The sequence below is a fragment of the Ips typographus genome, linkage group LG7, assembly GCF_016097725.1.
Source record: "Ips typographus isolate SLU linkage group LG7, UJ_Ityp_2.0, whole genome shotgun sequence".
Taxonomy (NCBI): domain Eukaryota; kingdom Metazoa; phylum Arthropoda; class Insecta; order Coleoptera; family Curculionidae; genus Ips; species Ips typographus.
In genome coordinates, this window is record NC_138428.1 from 8,056,743 (window position 1) to 8,073,603 (window position 16,861).

A 16,861-nucleotide genomic window follows, 5' to 3' on the forward strand; every position below is an offset into this window, starting at 1 on the left:
TCAAACAACGCATAATCCTTTCACAAAGCCAATGCAGCATCCACACGTTTCAAACTTTGCAAAACCATTTAATGGGCGAGAAAATCTACACAATTCCCCAATGTTTCAACCCAGATTTCAATCGCAACCTCAACGAACATTCAAACCACCAAATCAGCCTTCAACTTCAAATCAGCAAAGACCACCTTTCAAACAATCGTTTCCACAACCAATGTCTGGAGTGAGTACGATTAATCGAAATTTGCCACAAAAATCCAATTTTGCACCCCAAAGACCTTTTCAATCTCATTTCTAAAAAACCGGAAATCCGAACTTCACTTTTCAAGAGCTAACTCATGTAGAAAGCGAGGAAAACCGTGATTGTAAAAATTTGTTATTTAATCCAAATGATGAATTTAATGAGAATTATTACCCTGAAAATTTTGATGATGAATCATCAGAAGAACAAAGTCTTGTAGAACAGATGGAAAATTTTCAATTACAAGCCTCGGAAGAAACCAATGTTGTTTAAGCTTAAATAGCTTACAAATCAATCAACTACCATATGTCGAAATCCCTAGTTACAATATTCGATTATTGATTGATACTGGTTCACATGCATCCCTTCTTAGACCCTCAATAGCCGAAGAACATTTTTCTGAAGCAATTGTTACTCACACGAGCACTTTACAAACTTGTGCAGGATCAAGAAAAGCTACACAAAAAGCAAAAATTCTATTATTCTTATGCTACGGTATAACAGAACCAATCGAATTTATTCTTTATCCCTTTCATGAATACTTTGATGGAATTCTTGGACTAAATGATTTGCGAAAGTTGCAATTAAATATTGATTTAAAAAATAATCAACTAATTAATCACTACTTGCAAATTCCGTTTCAATATAGAAAAGACTTTGATCATTACATGATTGAAATTCCACCTAAGACTATTCAACGGACAACCTTTAAAACCAAGTTACCAAATGACACCACTTGGACTATGCCCTATTATCGTGACAATGAAATTGAAATTCAACCTACTTTAGTGACGATTAATAACCAAAGCTATACGCTAGATGTTTTTAATTATACGAATAAAATTCTTACGATAAATTGCGATATAAATGAAAACATGCCCTTAGAACCTATTAATCTTGAAAATTTTGAAATTTTTAATTTTGAAATATTCAATCAATCAATACAGCAAAAAAACATTTCTTGTAATATTGATTTTAATAATTTAATAAGACATGACATCAAGAAGAAAAATTTAAACTTTTTAAATTAATGAAAAATTATGAATCAATTTTACATAAACCTGGAGACAAATTAACATTTTCAAATCAAGTAAAACATGTAATTAACACTACTGATGAAATACCAGTACATGCCAAAAGTTATAGATATCCACATATACATAAAGACGAAGTGAATAAACAAATTAATCAAATGTTAAATGACGAAATCATACGACCATCTAACTCACCTTGGAGCTCACCAGTTTGGATCGTACCAAAGAAATTGGACGCTTCTAATCAAAGAAAATGGAGATTAGTAGTTGACTACAGAAAGCTAAACGAAAAAACTATTGATGATCGCTACCCCTTACCTAATATTTCTGACATACTAGATAAATTAGGAAGATGTCAATACTTTACCACCATCGATTTAGCAAGTGGATTCCACCAGATTGAGATGGACTTAAAAAGTATCCCTAAAACAGCCTTTAACGTAGAACATGGACATTACGAATATAATCAAATGCCATTTGGACTAAAAAATGCACCCTCTACATTCCAACGTGCAATGGATAACGTTTTACGCGGTTTTTAGACATAATATGTTCAAGCTATTCATTGCTAACATTCTACTCGAAGATGTTACAAATTCGAATGATCAAAAAGAAATAATCGAAAGGTATCATACAACCAAAACATCACATCGAGGAATGACAGAGAACATTAAAAACATAAAACCAACATATTATTGGCCTAGCTTAGAAAAAGATGTAATAAATTACGTCAGTACTTGTGAAGTATGTCAACGTACAAAATACGAAAGACACCCTTACAAAGTAATTTTTAAACCAACACCGACAGGAACAAAACCATTTGAACACATTTACATGGATACATATTCTGTATCAGGACAAAAGTTCCTAACGATAATTGACAACTTTTCTAAATTTGCTATGGCATACCAAATAAATGAAAATGCTATACAGGGTAATTCAAATTCGACCCTCACCATTGGGATCTCAGAAACCATAAGAGATACGAGAAAGTTTAAATTGGGGCAAAGTTGCGCAATATAAAGCTCAACCAAATGCTGTTTTAAAAATTTTGATTTTCCGAGTACTTCCGAAGATATCCGAAAAAAACTGAAAATTTGATTTTTTGTTTTTATTTATTTCTAACCTTATTTGAAGAGATATCCCAAAACTAAAAGCATCTTTTCATTGCCACTTTTTCCTAGCTATTCGATGATGGATTCAAATTTGCCACACGACGTTTCGTTTTCTGTCAGTCATCATCAACTTTCTTTTTTCTTATGGGCGCCATATTGGATTTTTAGCCCACCAAATAGTACGTTTTATTCTGATTTTAGTGATGTATAATAACTTATGATTTGCTTCATAAATAACAAAATAATTTAATAAAAACTATTTTTACTTTAGTTATTGGCTTTGAGTTAATGGGCCGTTTTAAAAAATGTCATTGTTTGACAGTACTTGTCAAACACGATAATTCGGACGATCATTAGAGCGTCAATCATAGTTAAAAATGTATCTAGAAAAGAAACCCCCGCAGAAAATGTTATTATTATACAAGCATTGCTGAACTATTTAGGTTAATCAGAAAAAGAGATTTGTTAGCATTATCTCTAACTTAAAAGGCTTATTTATGTTTCCATCATTTTAGGAACTTCATTTTTTGCCAAATTTCAATTTTTTATAATGTTAAGTGCAAGTTTATAGTTATTTATTTTGGAAGTGACAAACCATTTTTTATTCATTCATATTTATTCGAGTGAATAAACCGGTTTAACTCACGTGTCTTATACAGTATTTTATTAAATTTCGACTTCTTATATTAAAAAAAAAACTAAAATTAAAGTTCTATTAAATTTGCACAGCGCCCCGTAGATGTAACATTGATGTTTGTTTGTTTACATCTGTAAATAGGCGAATGTCATTCAGAGTGATTTAATAGTTACTTTGCAGCAAGTGACTTATACCATTCTTTATTCACGAAAAGAACAACTAGGTCCACAAGCGTAGCGAGTGGCCTAAGCTCTTCGAGTGAATAAACCGGTTTAAGTCACGTGTACACCTTTGTGACTAAGTATGTTCAGGCCAATTGCGTGTGACAAGTACTACCAAGTAATCTTCATAAAACGTCTCATTAACTCAAAGTTAACTAAGGTAAAATCTCTAAAAGCTCTAATGATCGTCCGAATTATCGTGTTTGACAAGTACTGTCAAATAATGACATTTTATGAAACGGCCCATTAACTCAAAGCCAATAACTAAAGTAAAAATAGTTTTTATTGAATTATTTTGTTATTTATGAAGCAAATCATAAGTTATTATACATCACTAAAATCAGAATAAAACGTACTATTTGGTGGGCTAAAAATCCAATATGGCGCCCATAAGAAAAAAGAAAGTTGATGATGGCTGCCAAAAAACGAAACGTCGTGTGGCAAATTTGAATCCATCATCGAATAGCAGAGAAAAAGTGGCAATGAAAAGGTGCTTTTAGTTTTGGAATATCTCTTCAAATAAGATTAGAAATAAATAAAAACAAAAAATCAAATTTTCAGTTTTTTTCGGATATCTTCGGAAGTACTCGGAAAATCGAAATTTTTAAAACTGCATTTGGTTGAGCTTTACATTGCGCAACTTTGCCCCAATTTAAACTTTCTCGTATCTCCTATAGTTTCCGAGATCCCAATGGTGAGGGTCGAATTTGAATTACCCTGTAGAAATATGTCAAAACTTAATCAAGTTCTTTTCACATCATGGAACACCAAGTAAGATAACTACTGACAATGCACAATCATTTAAAAGTCACTTAGTACAAGACTTATGTAAAACATATCAAATTGAGTTACATTTTACTACACCCTATAATCCAAACTCTAACTCACCAATCGAACGATTTCATTCGACACTTAAAGAAAGTCTTGTCGCCTTAAGAAATGATCATCGGAATAAAACAATTCAAGAATTAGTTGATATTGCTATTTTAAATTATAACAACAGTATACATTCTTCACAAGAATATACACCCTTTCAAATAATTAAAGGAAATCTAAATTATCAATTGAATTTTGAGAAAAACCTAAATCAAATCAAACTGACTATGTTCACGAACTAGCGGAAACATTTAAAACACTTAATGAAAACATTACGTCAAAATTAAATGCAAAAAAGGCAAACGTTTTGAGTAAATTAAATGAAAAACGCGAAAATGACCCTGAAATACCCGTAGGTACTAAACAACTAATATCTAAACCAGTAAAATTGAAAAAGAAGTTACAACCTAAATATACATTAACAGAATTTAGAAATCAAAGGCATCCTAAAGATGCTAAAAGAAAATTGTAATTTCAGGAAATGAAAAATGGACTATTCTTCATATTTCTACCGTTACTCACCAACGCTCAGTACCGGATTGAAGAATTAAATAATCCATTACTACCAATTTCGCAAGGAACTAGTTATATAGTGATAAGTAATTACCATATTTATTACCATATCAATCTCACCAACATTAAAGAATGTTTAAGGACAACTGAAAAAACACTTTTACAAACCAACAAAACCTTAGACAATTCAAACAAACCTTTGTACAACCTTTTAAAGATTAGAATTAACGATTTGTTTGATCAAGTGAATTCAATTAAATCATTTGTAAATCACTATACTACTCCTAGTAATAGAAGTAAAAGAGGTTTATTCAACTTCCTAGGAAAAGCTCACAAATATCTGTATGGTACATTAGACGCAGATGATGGAGACCGATATGACAAATATATTAACATTCTTCATGAAAATCAATTAACAATTGATAAAGACATAACTGCCACGCAAACTATAGTTAAGCAGCTGACTGAAGACGTTGACTCTAAGTTAAGCGACAAAAATAAATCAGCAAAATATACAAATCAAGATTAACGAATTATCACGTATGACACAGTCTACAGGTAGGGTAAAGTAGGGTGAGATGGCCAGCCGGGAGAGACGGCCAACGGCTAAATTCGAATAAAAGGCGTCGTGCGCGGGCGCGGTCTGCATTCTCCAGCAATAAACGTTTATGTTTGCGCACGGTCAATGTGTTTGCGTTTACCTCGAAGTGACACTGAAGCGCTCAAAAAATAAAAACGTTATTACGTCGTTCGAAAATTTTAGAATAGTTTTTTCTGCGGTCTACTGTGAGTGTATGGGAAGAAATCTACTGCCAATATCAACGTATTAGGTGAGTACAATAAGTATTAAGTAATTCTAACCTCAAAAACCAGTTAAAAACATGCTGTGAGTTTTGTTTGTCACGTTGGCCATCTTTCCCTAACATTTTGGGAGAGATGGCCACGAGATGGCCACCAAATAGTGGGGATAGATGGCCAGATGTTTGTAACATCTATTTTTTTACAGTTTGATGTCCTTTCCAATTTTCTGCGGAAAATGCCAACAAAGTATAAAAGAAAGAACTCAAATCGTGGTAATTATACTGAAGAAAATTTGAGGCTAGCAATTGAAGCTGTTAGAAACGATTCTTCTATGAACGGCGCCTCAAAAAATTATGGCATTCCTAGGAAAACCCTTGAAAGGAAAATAAAAAATAATATTTTTACCATTGGTAGAATGGGACCTGATAGTATGTTGGGGGAAGCAAATGAAAATAAATTAGTGCAACACATTATAAAGGCCCAAAAATACGGGTTTCCTATGACGGTACCAGATGTTCGAAAGCTTGCCTATAATTTTGCTGAATGTCTAAAAATCAATCACAAGTTCAACAAAGAAAAAGGAGACGCTGGTTCGGATTGGTTTAGGTCGTTTTTGAGAAGACTTGTCTATTCGCAAAGCTGAGGGTGTATCTCTAGGCCGAGGTGAGGGCATGAACCGTGTAGATGTGGGAAATTATTTTAAACTGCTACAAGAAACACTTGAACAAAATGAGCTTTTCAACAAACCTGGGTGCATCTATAATGTTGCTGAAACAGGTCTGCAATTAAATAATCGACCTGGCAATGTTTTAGCCGAAAAAGGAGCGAAGGATGTTGTTACAGTGACGTCGGGGGAAAAGGGTGAGACGATCTCGTGCATAGCTTGCTGTAATGCCGAGGGTTTTTTTTTTACCGCCAGTCTGCGTATTTAAAGGGAAGAATTTAAAGACCGAATGGACTGACTCAATGCCACCCGGTTCACATATCGTGATGTCACAAAAATCGGCCTATTTTACTGCAACAATTTTTTTGGATTGGTTTAAAAACCACTTCTTACCACGTAAAGGCGAAGGAAGAACACTATTAATTCTTGATGGGCATGCATCTCACTGTTCTTCTGTTGAACTTTTAGAAACCGCTGAAACAAATAATGTCGTTTTATTGTGTTTACCTCCACATACTACTCATTATTTGCAACCATTAGATAGGGCTTTTTTTAAGTCCCTTAAAACCTTCTATTATCAATCTTGCAGAGAATGGATGCAGAGCCACCCCGGAAGGAAACTAGGACGACTCCAATTTGGAGAACTTCTAATGAAAAGCTGGGGAAAGTCAGCAACCGCTGGAAATGCAATGTCCGGCTTCAGAGCAACTCGAATATTTCCCTGGAATCCAAATTCTGTACCCGACCATGCTTACACAGTTTCTGATCGAATAGAAAACAGTGACACCAGAGAAGGCCAGGGAACAGTCACAGAAGTAACAAACAGTCACAGTTTCAGCTCTCAAGTGAACAATGCTAAAGTAACACCAGAAATAACTCACTCAAGTAATTCGATGGATGATGAAGTGCCATCTTGTAGCCATGCTGATCCTATAGAGCCTCGATGTACAACCCCAGTGAATGAGAAATCTATTCCAGACCTGACACCTGAAAAAGTTTTAGAACAAATTAATCCCACGCCCAAATTAGTTGTTTCTGCAAAAAAACGAGCAAGGGCTGTTGCTACCCTATTAACTTCTCCCGAACATATTGCAACCGTGAAAGAAAGACACGAAAAGAAAAATAAACAAACTAAGAACACAACAAAAAAGCAAATTCCAAAAAAAAAAATTCAATAAAGAAAACGCTCACCTTCACCAAGTTCAGATGAGGAGCAGAATATACAAGTTCCGTATGAAGAGGAAAGTGATACCCTTTCCGAAGTGGATAACACTGAATGTGCAGGATGTGGAGAAAGCTACAACAACACGAGAAAAAAAGAAGATTGGTTGCAGTGCATAATATGCCAGAAGTGGTTTCACGAAAATTGCTCATCTTACGTAAACACTTGTCAAAATTGTGGTAAAACTGCTTTTAAAAAGAAGCAAAAGTGATGTTAAGGATTAATCTTTTATTTTGTTTTTATAAGAAGTTGTGTGTTTTCAAATTTTTCAATATTATTTTCTTATTTTTATGTTTTGGCCAACTAACCCAGCCGATCGGGGATAGATGGCCATGTGCAGCTTTTGGTTGGTAAATAATAATTACGAAAATTAAAATTAATTTGACTGTATTTATTTACCCACCTGTTCGGATAATAGTTAAGCAATGACAAAAAAAAAGTTGCAACGCCTAACCCCCACCAAAAAAATTACAGGCCTTTGCTACGCAAAACGGTGGCCATCTCACCCGACTTTACCCTACAACATTATACGTTATCACGTTACTTGATAATATTGAAAACAATCTTCACGTGCTAAATGAAATAAAATCCAACGTTCAGACCGCGATCAGTTTTGCAGAAATTAATATAATGCATCACAGTATATTCAAGTATCAAGAACTGCAAAGCATAATTTCAAAATTGGAACAAAGAAATCGTATCCCTTTTGATAACATAATCAAGTATTATGAAGTTGCTTATACAGACGTGACAATAAAGAAAGACTTAGTTATTTTCTATATTGCAATTCCTTTAATTTCTGGAAATCCATACGAATTCTATCAATTGTATCCAATCCCAGTTAATAATCAATTAATGACCTTAAAGAATCGTTATCTTTTAAAGTCATTAAACGATTTTTTCAATTCAAAGGAAAATTGCCAAAAGATTGAAGAAATAACCTTATGTCAAGCAAGTCAATTAAACAAAAATGAACCATGCTTTTTACAGACCATGAACCTTACCAGTCATTGTCCAAAGGTGCGTACAGACTTAGCGAGACGCGCGCGAGACATGCCAATTCTCAATGTGTGGACGGGGCTCGCGAGAAGCTCGCGAGTGTCGCGTTGCAGGCGCGTTGCTATCCGTCTTGTGTCGGTTTTTCCGCGAGACATCAAAGGAAAGGAGGAGCTTAGTCTAGACGGAATCGGGAAGTTTGCATTTTTGGTTAGTTTTAACGGCGGTAGCGTTGTGTGAATTTGAAGTTGTGTTGTTGTTGTGTGAAAGTTAAGGATTTTATTAAAACATGGATGACTGGAATGATGAGTTACAGCTCCGTATGATTGAGCTGTATGAATCGAAACCAATTCTCTGGAACCCAACCGATCCAAACTATTTCAGAAAAAATAAAAAAATTGACGCTTGGGTTGAAATAACCCAAGCTTTAAATTTAAATAAAACTTGGGAAGAAGTGAAAAAGAAGTGTAATTCGCTATTGGCAACCTATCGCAAAGAGAGGAAAAAGGTCAAGGACCGTATTACAACGGGATCAGGTAAGTGATATTATTTCTTAACAAACACTTATTAATCTGAGCACTGTTTAAACAAGAATATTATTATTCATTATTAATATACTTTACATTATTAATTTCAGGCGCAGACGACATATACGTAAGCCGCTGGTTTGCTTATGACGCATTTGCGTTTATTGAGCATCGGGATCAACCCAGGGATAGAATAAATACGGTATGTTTTTTTTTAATCTGTTTATTGCACATGAAAAGTATATACATATAAAAACATAAAATATATACTAACAACCAAGTACTTATACCGGATGTTCATTTTTTATATCAGACCTTAGTTTTTTTCTGTACCTGTTACTGCGTTATTTGTTAAATTGATAATTAATATAATATTTGTTTGTTTTTTTGTATATAATGATAAAAAATCTGATATAAAACTACGAACGTTCTGTATATGCTAGTAAAATGTACAAACTACTACATAATTAAAACATTACATTAACAAAAACCTGTTCATATCAACTATGCGTGTATTGTTTGCCAGTCTACTGCGCCTTCGTTAATACAGTAATCTGCAATTTCGTCTCTAAGTTTCATTAGACAAGCAGAAGATCTTTTAGGTATGTTTTTTAATGAAATCATAGACGTACAATTTTTCTCATTTCTCCATGCACCAGGCACTACAGTTCCATTATTTTCATGATCTAAAGCCATAGGCGGAGAGTAAACATTAGGAGAATGTTTCCTTAGGTAATTATGTAAATAGATAGTGGAAGATACCACTAACTCTGCTTTATTGGGCTCTAAAAGCATAGGCTTTCGCATTACTCGAAAAACAGAACTTACGATTCCAAATGCATTTTCAACAACTCTACGTGCCCGACTGAGCCTGTAATTAAAAATTCTTTTAGAACTTTCTTTTAAATGATCTCCTCCGTATGGTTTCATTATATTTTCATGTAAAGCAAAGGCACTGTCTGCTGCGAAAAAATACGGAATTTTTTTTGTACGACCAGGAAGTTCTTTAGAAGGAGGTAAATTGAGCATGTTAGTGGACATCATTTCGTAGAATTTAGTAGCCTTAAAAACTCCACCATCAGAAATTCTACCTTGGGATCCGACGTCAGCAAAAAGAAAATTATAATTTCCTTCAACAACAGCTAACAAAACAATACTAAATTGTGATTTGTAGTTAAAAAAATCACTGCCTGAATTTATTGGGTTCTGCATAAGAATATGTTTTCCGTCAATAGCTCCTACACAATGTGGGAAATTCCATAGTGTTTCAAATGTGTCTGCTATTTCCAACCAGGCAGTCGGTGAGGAGGGTATCTGCAATAATAATAATAATATAATATATACAGTGTGGAACAGCCAAATGGAATAAATTCGATAACGAATAAATGAGAGCGTGTTGGGAAAAACGCTTGGACACGTCGATTTGTATTTTTAGATGCGCATTTATAAAAAAAAATAAAAATTATATAGGGTGTGTCATGTGACAGTGGCCGATACCAACTTTCTTATTTTAAATACAACCCCCTGTATATTATTAGTTTTTTGGATTCTTCAGAAAATTCTAGACATAATTCATGTACAATGTCCCATACCTATCTTCAACTGTTTCGGAAATATTAAGTGTTTTCAGATGTATTACAACAATTAACATTAAAAAAAGAAAATTATTTTATTTCACAAATTCGCTACATTACACTCAATACTTATTTTCACGAACATTTTGAACATCTCTTACATTGAAATTAATGTTTTTTTGTTTTTTTTTACATTATTTGTGAAATAAAATAATTTTTTTTTTTTAATATTAATTTTAGTAATACATCTGAAAACACTTAATATTTCCGAAACAGTTGAAGATAGGTATGGGACATTGTACATGAATTATGTCTAGAATTTTCTGAAGAATCCAAAAAACTAATAATATACAGGGGGTTGTATTTAAAATAAGAAAGTTGGTATCGGCCACTGTCACATGACACACCCTATATAATTTTTATTTTTTTTAATAAATGCGCATCTAAAAATACAAATCGACGTGTCCAAGCGTTTTTCCCAACACGCTCTCATTTATTCGTTATCGAATTTATTCCATTTGGCTGTTCCACACTGTATATAGATACATAACTTTTGCGAAGTATCGACGCAATATCTTAGCAAACATTTTATTACATGTAACAAACTAGTTTATACGAAACCTCGTACGAAAATATGGCAAAATTAAAGTAAAATGGGATGACGTAACAAGGTTGTTTCTTTATTTGTCACATTCAAAACATTTACTTTTCTCTTACATTATTACATCATCTACTTTTACTTTTGTTTTCGCCATAGTAGGAGTAGTATTGGCAGGCAATTTATCAACATTTTCCAGTTCAAAGAAATTATTTCTGTACACAGGAAGAAAGTACGCCTCCTAATGATGAACCTGTCCATTCGATGGAAAATATTGCTGGCTCACAAAACATCGTGGAATCAAATGAAGTACAATCCGTTATCCGTAATACTTCGGTTCAACCCCCCCGCCCATCCAGTTCTAAATCAAAAAGACCCAGATGCCAAAATGCAGTCATTTCGGAGACATTGACAATGATGAAAACCGCTACTGACGTATTGAGAGCTCGACAAACTGAAAACCCAGCATCAACAGAAGTAGCAGCATTTACCAATTTTATTGCTTCAAAAATGATACAATACCCGAGTAACATTCGGAAAATGCTAGAATATGAAATTATTGATGTATTTAAAAGGGCAGATTTGCAAAACTATTCTAACACTTTCAGTCAGGCATCATCTTCTACGTCAACGTCGTTTCCTCACCTTTCCACAAGTTTACCTCATTCAAATATTCATTCGTTCTCTCCTCCTCAAGAAATTCCTATCAATACATATCCTCCACAAGCTCCTATTAATCATTTGACTTCTCCTTCTTCTGTCAGTTCAATTTCTTCCTATTCTAACTTTGTTCATAATTCCCCAAACACATATCAGGCACAACAACATGAATTAACGCGAACGGTTTGCATTCCATCACCCTCTCCAAACTCTCAATCATCCCAAACCGGATCACAAAGTTCTGACAGATATTCTCCTCACAATTCTGTTCCATCTCGTCCATCTTCCTCGCCATTTGAGTTTTCCCAAGAATTCCCTAGTTTCCCATAAAAATTTCACACTGTGCATGCACTTTTAGTTACTTTTACTCATATCGGTACAATGATACATATCTTCTTCAATATACTATACAATAATTCTATTTATTCTTTATTTCTTACCTTAATGTATTCCTTCAGTTCTTCTATAAGTGCCCTGCAGACTTCGGGAATAATGGTAGAGATTGCTTGCTTGGATATTCTGAAAAGGTACTGTAAACTACTGAAAGAATCTCCTGTTGCCAAAAATCGCAAAGTTACAGCCAATCTAAAATTGTTTTATTGATATTACAACTTGTATTCCTTTTGTTTTTGACACCACTATATATTTACCGATCTTGAGCCGAAATTGGTTGTCTTAACCACGTTTCCTGCTTCGAAATTTTCGGTCCAATCTTTAGAAGAAGGTTTTCGAAGTCAGTTGGAGTCATTCGCGTAAAGTTCTTATAATGTCCGCTAATATGTTGAAACTTTAAATCGTTCATTAATCCATGACCAACCTGCTTTTCGTAAAACTTGGTTCGCCACCATCTTCGTTTCTTTTTTTCATTCTGCATATCTACCAACATTGCACTACCGCACAACAGAACCGAAATCGCAACTTGCTCCTCTGGGTAAGACATATATGTGGATAAATCAACTTCTAAATGGAAAATAAACTCCTTGTGTCGTCGAAGTTTTGCAATTGTAAAAAGCGCGCGAGAGTCTCGCGAGGTGCTCTTTAGTCAAAAGTATCGTACGAAGCTCGTCACGAGCGCGTCTCGCGCGCGTCTCGCTAAGTCTGTACGCACCTCAATGATGTTCGTAAAGTACGAAAAAACATCAATTACCCAATTAAGAGATAATTCAGTGATAATAATTCCAACCTCATCTGAAAATATCTACTTTGGGACAATCATTACGATTCTCAGAGACCAAATACTGTTAATCTAAGATTGAAATTGCCATCAATTAATATCGATAAAAATTTGATTAAAAATACAGAACCATTATTGTTAAAAGAGATCAATTTGGAAAATATTCACAATGACATAGAATTAGCGAAAAAATTGATTGTACACCCTTTAAAGAACATTGATGTTGAAACAACGAGTGTATCTGTATTTACTACATTATTAATTATATTGGTAATATTAGGAATTATAGTTTTAACTTACTATTATTGTAGAAAACCTAAAAAGGATGTAAAAGTGGACATACAATTAAAACCCCTCGAAAATGAAACCCCATTTTCTCAGTCTTAAGGAGGGAGGAATTATATGACCATTTATATTATTTTATCATTATAATATTGTTCTTCAGACGTTGCACCGTCAGCATTTACTGTAATCTATATAAATGATGCAGCGCAGCATTACATTTTAGTCATAATTTCTGTCTTAACCAGTGCGGTAATACACATATTGCTTTTCGTAATTTCGAGTTTTATTTTTTAAAAACGCTAGTTACCGAAAAGTAAATAAAATTACCGTTCAAGTTGTTTACATGACTAATTTTGTTCGCGCAGTGCATACACGGAAATCCTTGCTTTACAGCATTAGAGAAATAAATTTCATACGTTCCATTTTTCATTTTTTAGGAATGGAATGTGGATCGTACATACTAACACATAAATAAGAGTTAAAAATGATGCTAAAAATAATTTTGTTATAAGACATGATATTGTATATTAAGCCTTAAGTTGCACATATTAACCTTTGTTCTTATATTTCATGTAACACTGAGGACTATATGAGAAGGAAGCCAAAGCAGACTATGATGAGCTATTATCGTTATTGGAATTCACGATGGGCCTGTACGTTGATGCTGAGGTCCAAGCTAGCCGAATCATCGATTGAATAATCGACCCACACCACAAACATTTATGCGAAGTTTTGCTCATAGGACTAAGCCGCTATTAAACTTTTCTCAGTGTTGCAGTATTTTTGTTGTTCTGCCATTGCCAGAATCGGATAGATTTAGGGTAAATAAAAGTGCATAATGTTGTTTAGGTATAGTTACTGGAAAGGAAAGATTTTATTAGGTTTCTTGTTAGAATAAGAACTAACTTATTATTAAGAAATGATTGTAACCAGTGTCCTTGGACAAACTTAACTGAGTACTATGTAATACTCATATGTAAACCTACTAACCATTTATTATAATGTCTTCGTATTTATTAGGTAAACGATATATTTTTATTTTTGTTAAAAATTTTAATTATTGTTCATATAAAACTGGGGACCAGTTTTTCTGGGGCGGAGGCATATGTCACGAATGGAAAATCCATTAATTCAAAAGATGGACTTATTGACTTAAAAACATAAGAATATTCGAGGATTGCGAAATATTAAGCGCAAGTTATGTGACGGTCCTGTACGAGTTCCGCTGAATAAGCCAGATGCTGACAATGCAGTTATATTGAATAAAACCATTTTTATGTTAATTATTAAGGGACTTCATTTTTAGCTCTAAGACTAGTTAGATGTTAGATTAACCACAATAAACGTAATTAGTAAATTTTAGTTGTTTTTAAAAACGGCCTTGCCATATCGAAATAGTTAGGCACAGTTTTGTACTGGCGCAGTCGGTAGAATCTGTCAAGGTCCATCTATCGAAGAGTGACTTTTCGTTCAACGATTTATTGGCAGATCGATTTGTTCGCGAGTTCGGTAATTAACAACTTGTTGTTCGAGAGCATATCGACCGGGTTTAAACATTACTGGACAGTGAATCGTAATAGTGGTTTGTTTAATCGATTAACAAAACCATTCGTGGAAAGTGTCACCAAATTGGACATTTTCGCAAGGACTACAATTTTTGGAATGGACCACATCGCCATCCAGAAACTTGGGACCTTATAGTATTGATATGGTCAAGTTCGCCGTAATTTTTATGTAAGTGCAATTTATTTCATGTCGCATTTAGAAACAATAATTGAAGAGTTAAGTAATTTGTCAATTGAAGGCAAAGAGAACCCTTTAACCGACTCTACTCAAAGATCCAAAAAATTACTTGAAGTTCCATTAGTAACTAAGCAAGAAGTAAATAGTTTATCAATTAAAATTTTAAGTAGTTTTAATATGGCACATTTTAAGCCTGAATATTTAAAATGCGTACCCGAATTTGATGGAAACCCCAACGATTTAAACCGTTATTTGTCAACTTGTCAGAGTTTAATAGACAATTTTTATAATACCGCTAATCAGCGTGATTTTCAAAATGTCTTTTTATTGAATAGTTTAATAGGTAAACTAACAGGAACTGCTAAAATAATCGTTAATATTCAAAATGTCACGACATGGGACGATTTAAAGGCAGTATTGCATCGAAATTTTGCAGATCAACGTGACAAATCTTGCTTAAACAGAGACCTAGTAATGCTAAAACAAAATTCGAATGAAAATCAGAATCAATTCTATGATAGAGTATTACATCTATTGAATTTGCTTTGTTCGTACATAGATAGTCATGAAAACTCTGATGCTGGCAGAATTTTAAAAAAAGGTTTATACAACGATTTAGCTTTAAAAACCTTTCTGTCTGGTTTAAAAGAACCATTAGGCACTACTATACGCTGTATGAAACCTAATAGCCTAGCTGAAGCTCTTCAATATGTCACTCAGGAGCATAACAATAATTATTTCCAAAACTTTGCCAAAAATCAATCCCAAAATTTTAATAAGTCAAACTCAAGACCACAACCGGTTCAACAGTTTAGAACTCCTTTCTTGACCCAACCTCAACATCATTTTTCTTCATTTAATTCTCATACCCCTCATAATCTATTTACGCCCAGACCTCAAATTGCGCAAACTTCGCAATTTCCTTCACAACCTATAAACATTCGCCCTAATTTTAATAAAATTACCCAACGATTTCCTACTAATTCTCATGTATTTGGTCGACCAAACCAATCAAACGTTTCCAGACCAAATCAGAATAGACCACTTTCCAACCCACAACCTATGAGTGTCTGTACGTCAGGGCCAAAAGGACCTTTAGTTCCAACTAATAGATTCCAAAGGCCTAATCCTCAAAACAATCAACCAAAATATCTAGTGGAAGAATTATATAATACAGAAATGCAACCTAATTTCGACTATGATCAATACGATCAATTTAATCAATACGGGTTATCGGAACAGTATTCATCAGGAGTTACTGATTATTACGCAAATCCAAGCACACTTGCTAATTCTTGTGAAAATGACGGAGAAAATGCTGAATGTACGTATTCGCAAAATTTTCTGGAAAATCCGACCTTAGACAACAATACCAATGTCATCGACCCCCGAGAACAAAACACCACAAATTTTCAAGTAACGCCTCAGATACACAATCAAACATAGCAATTTCCCTAAATTTAACAAACACCAGTGAACTGTCTTACATTACTCTACCGGAACATAACATTAAACTTTTAATCGATTCAGGATCTACAAAATCTTTTGTGAATCCCGAAATAGCAAACAAATTTTATAGTAACTGCATTGCAGCTGACCCATTTATTGTTAGTACTGTATTCCAAAAATCAGCTCATCGATATAGTGCTTCAATACCTGCATCAAACATTTTCAAATTACCATCTAATCAAAATTTAAAATTTTATTTGTTTAAGTTTCACAATGTATTTGACGGTCTTATTGGTCTCGACAATTTGAAATTACTACAAGCAAATATTGATTTTAATAATGGTTATCTTATTACACCACATACAAAAATCAAACTTATGTATTACCAAACAAAACCTGAACTGAATTGTATAACTATTTCTCCTCGTACCGAACAAGTAATAAAACTAAAAACTACTATCAATAAAGGTGAAATAATTATACCTCATCAAAAAATACACAATTGCGAAATCCCTGAATGTTTGACTGTTGCAA

At 33.7% G+C, this 16,861-nt stretch overlaps 1 protein-coding gene across 1 annotated transcript; it reads left to right on the plus strand.

Moving 5' to 3' along the window:
- The first annotated feature begins 6,106 nt into the window (after positions 1 to 6,106).
- Positions 6,107 to 8,496, plus strand: LOC145731904 (uncharacterized). The gene is given in 3 exon segments (XM_081983898.1): positions 6,107 to 6,337; positions 6,339 to 7,044; positions 8,312 to 8,496. Coding segments are annotated over 3 exon segments (1,122 nt in total).
- Positions 8,497 to 16,861: the final 8,365 nt, after the last annotated feature.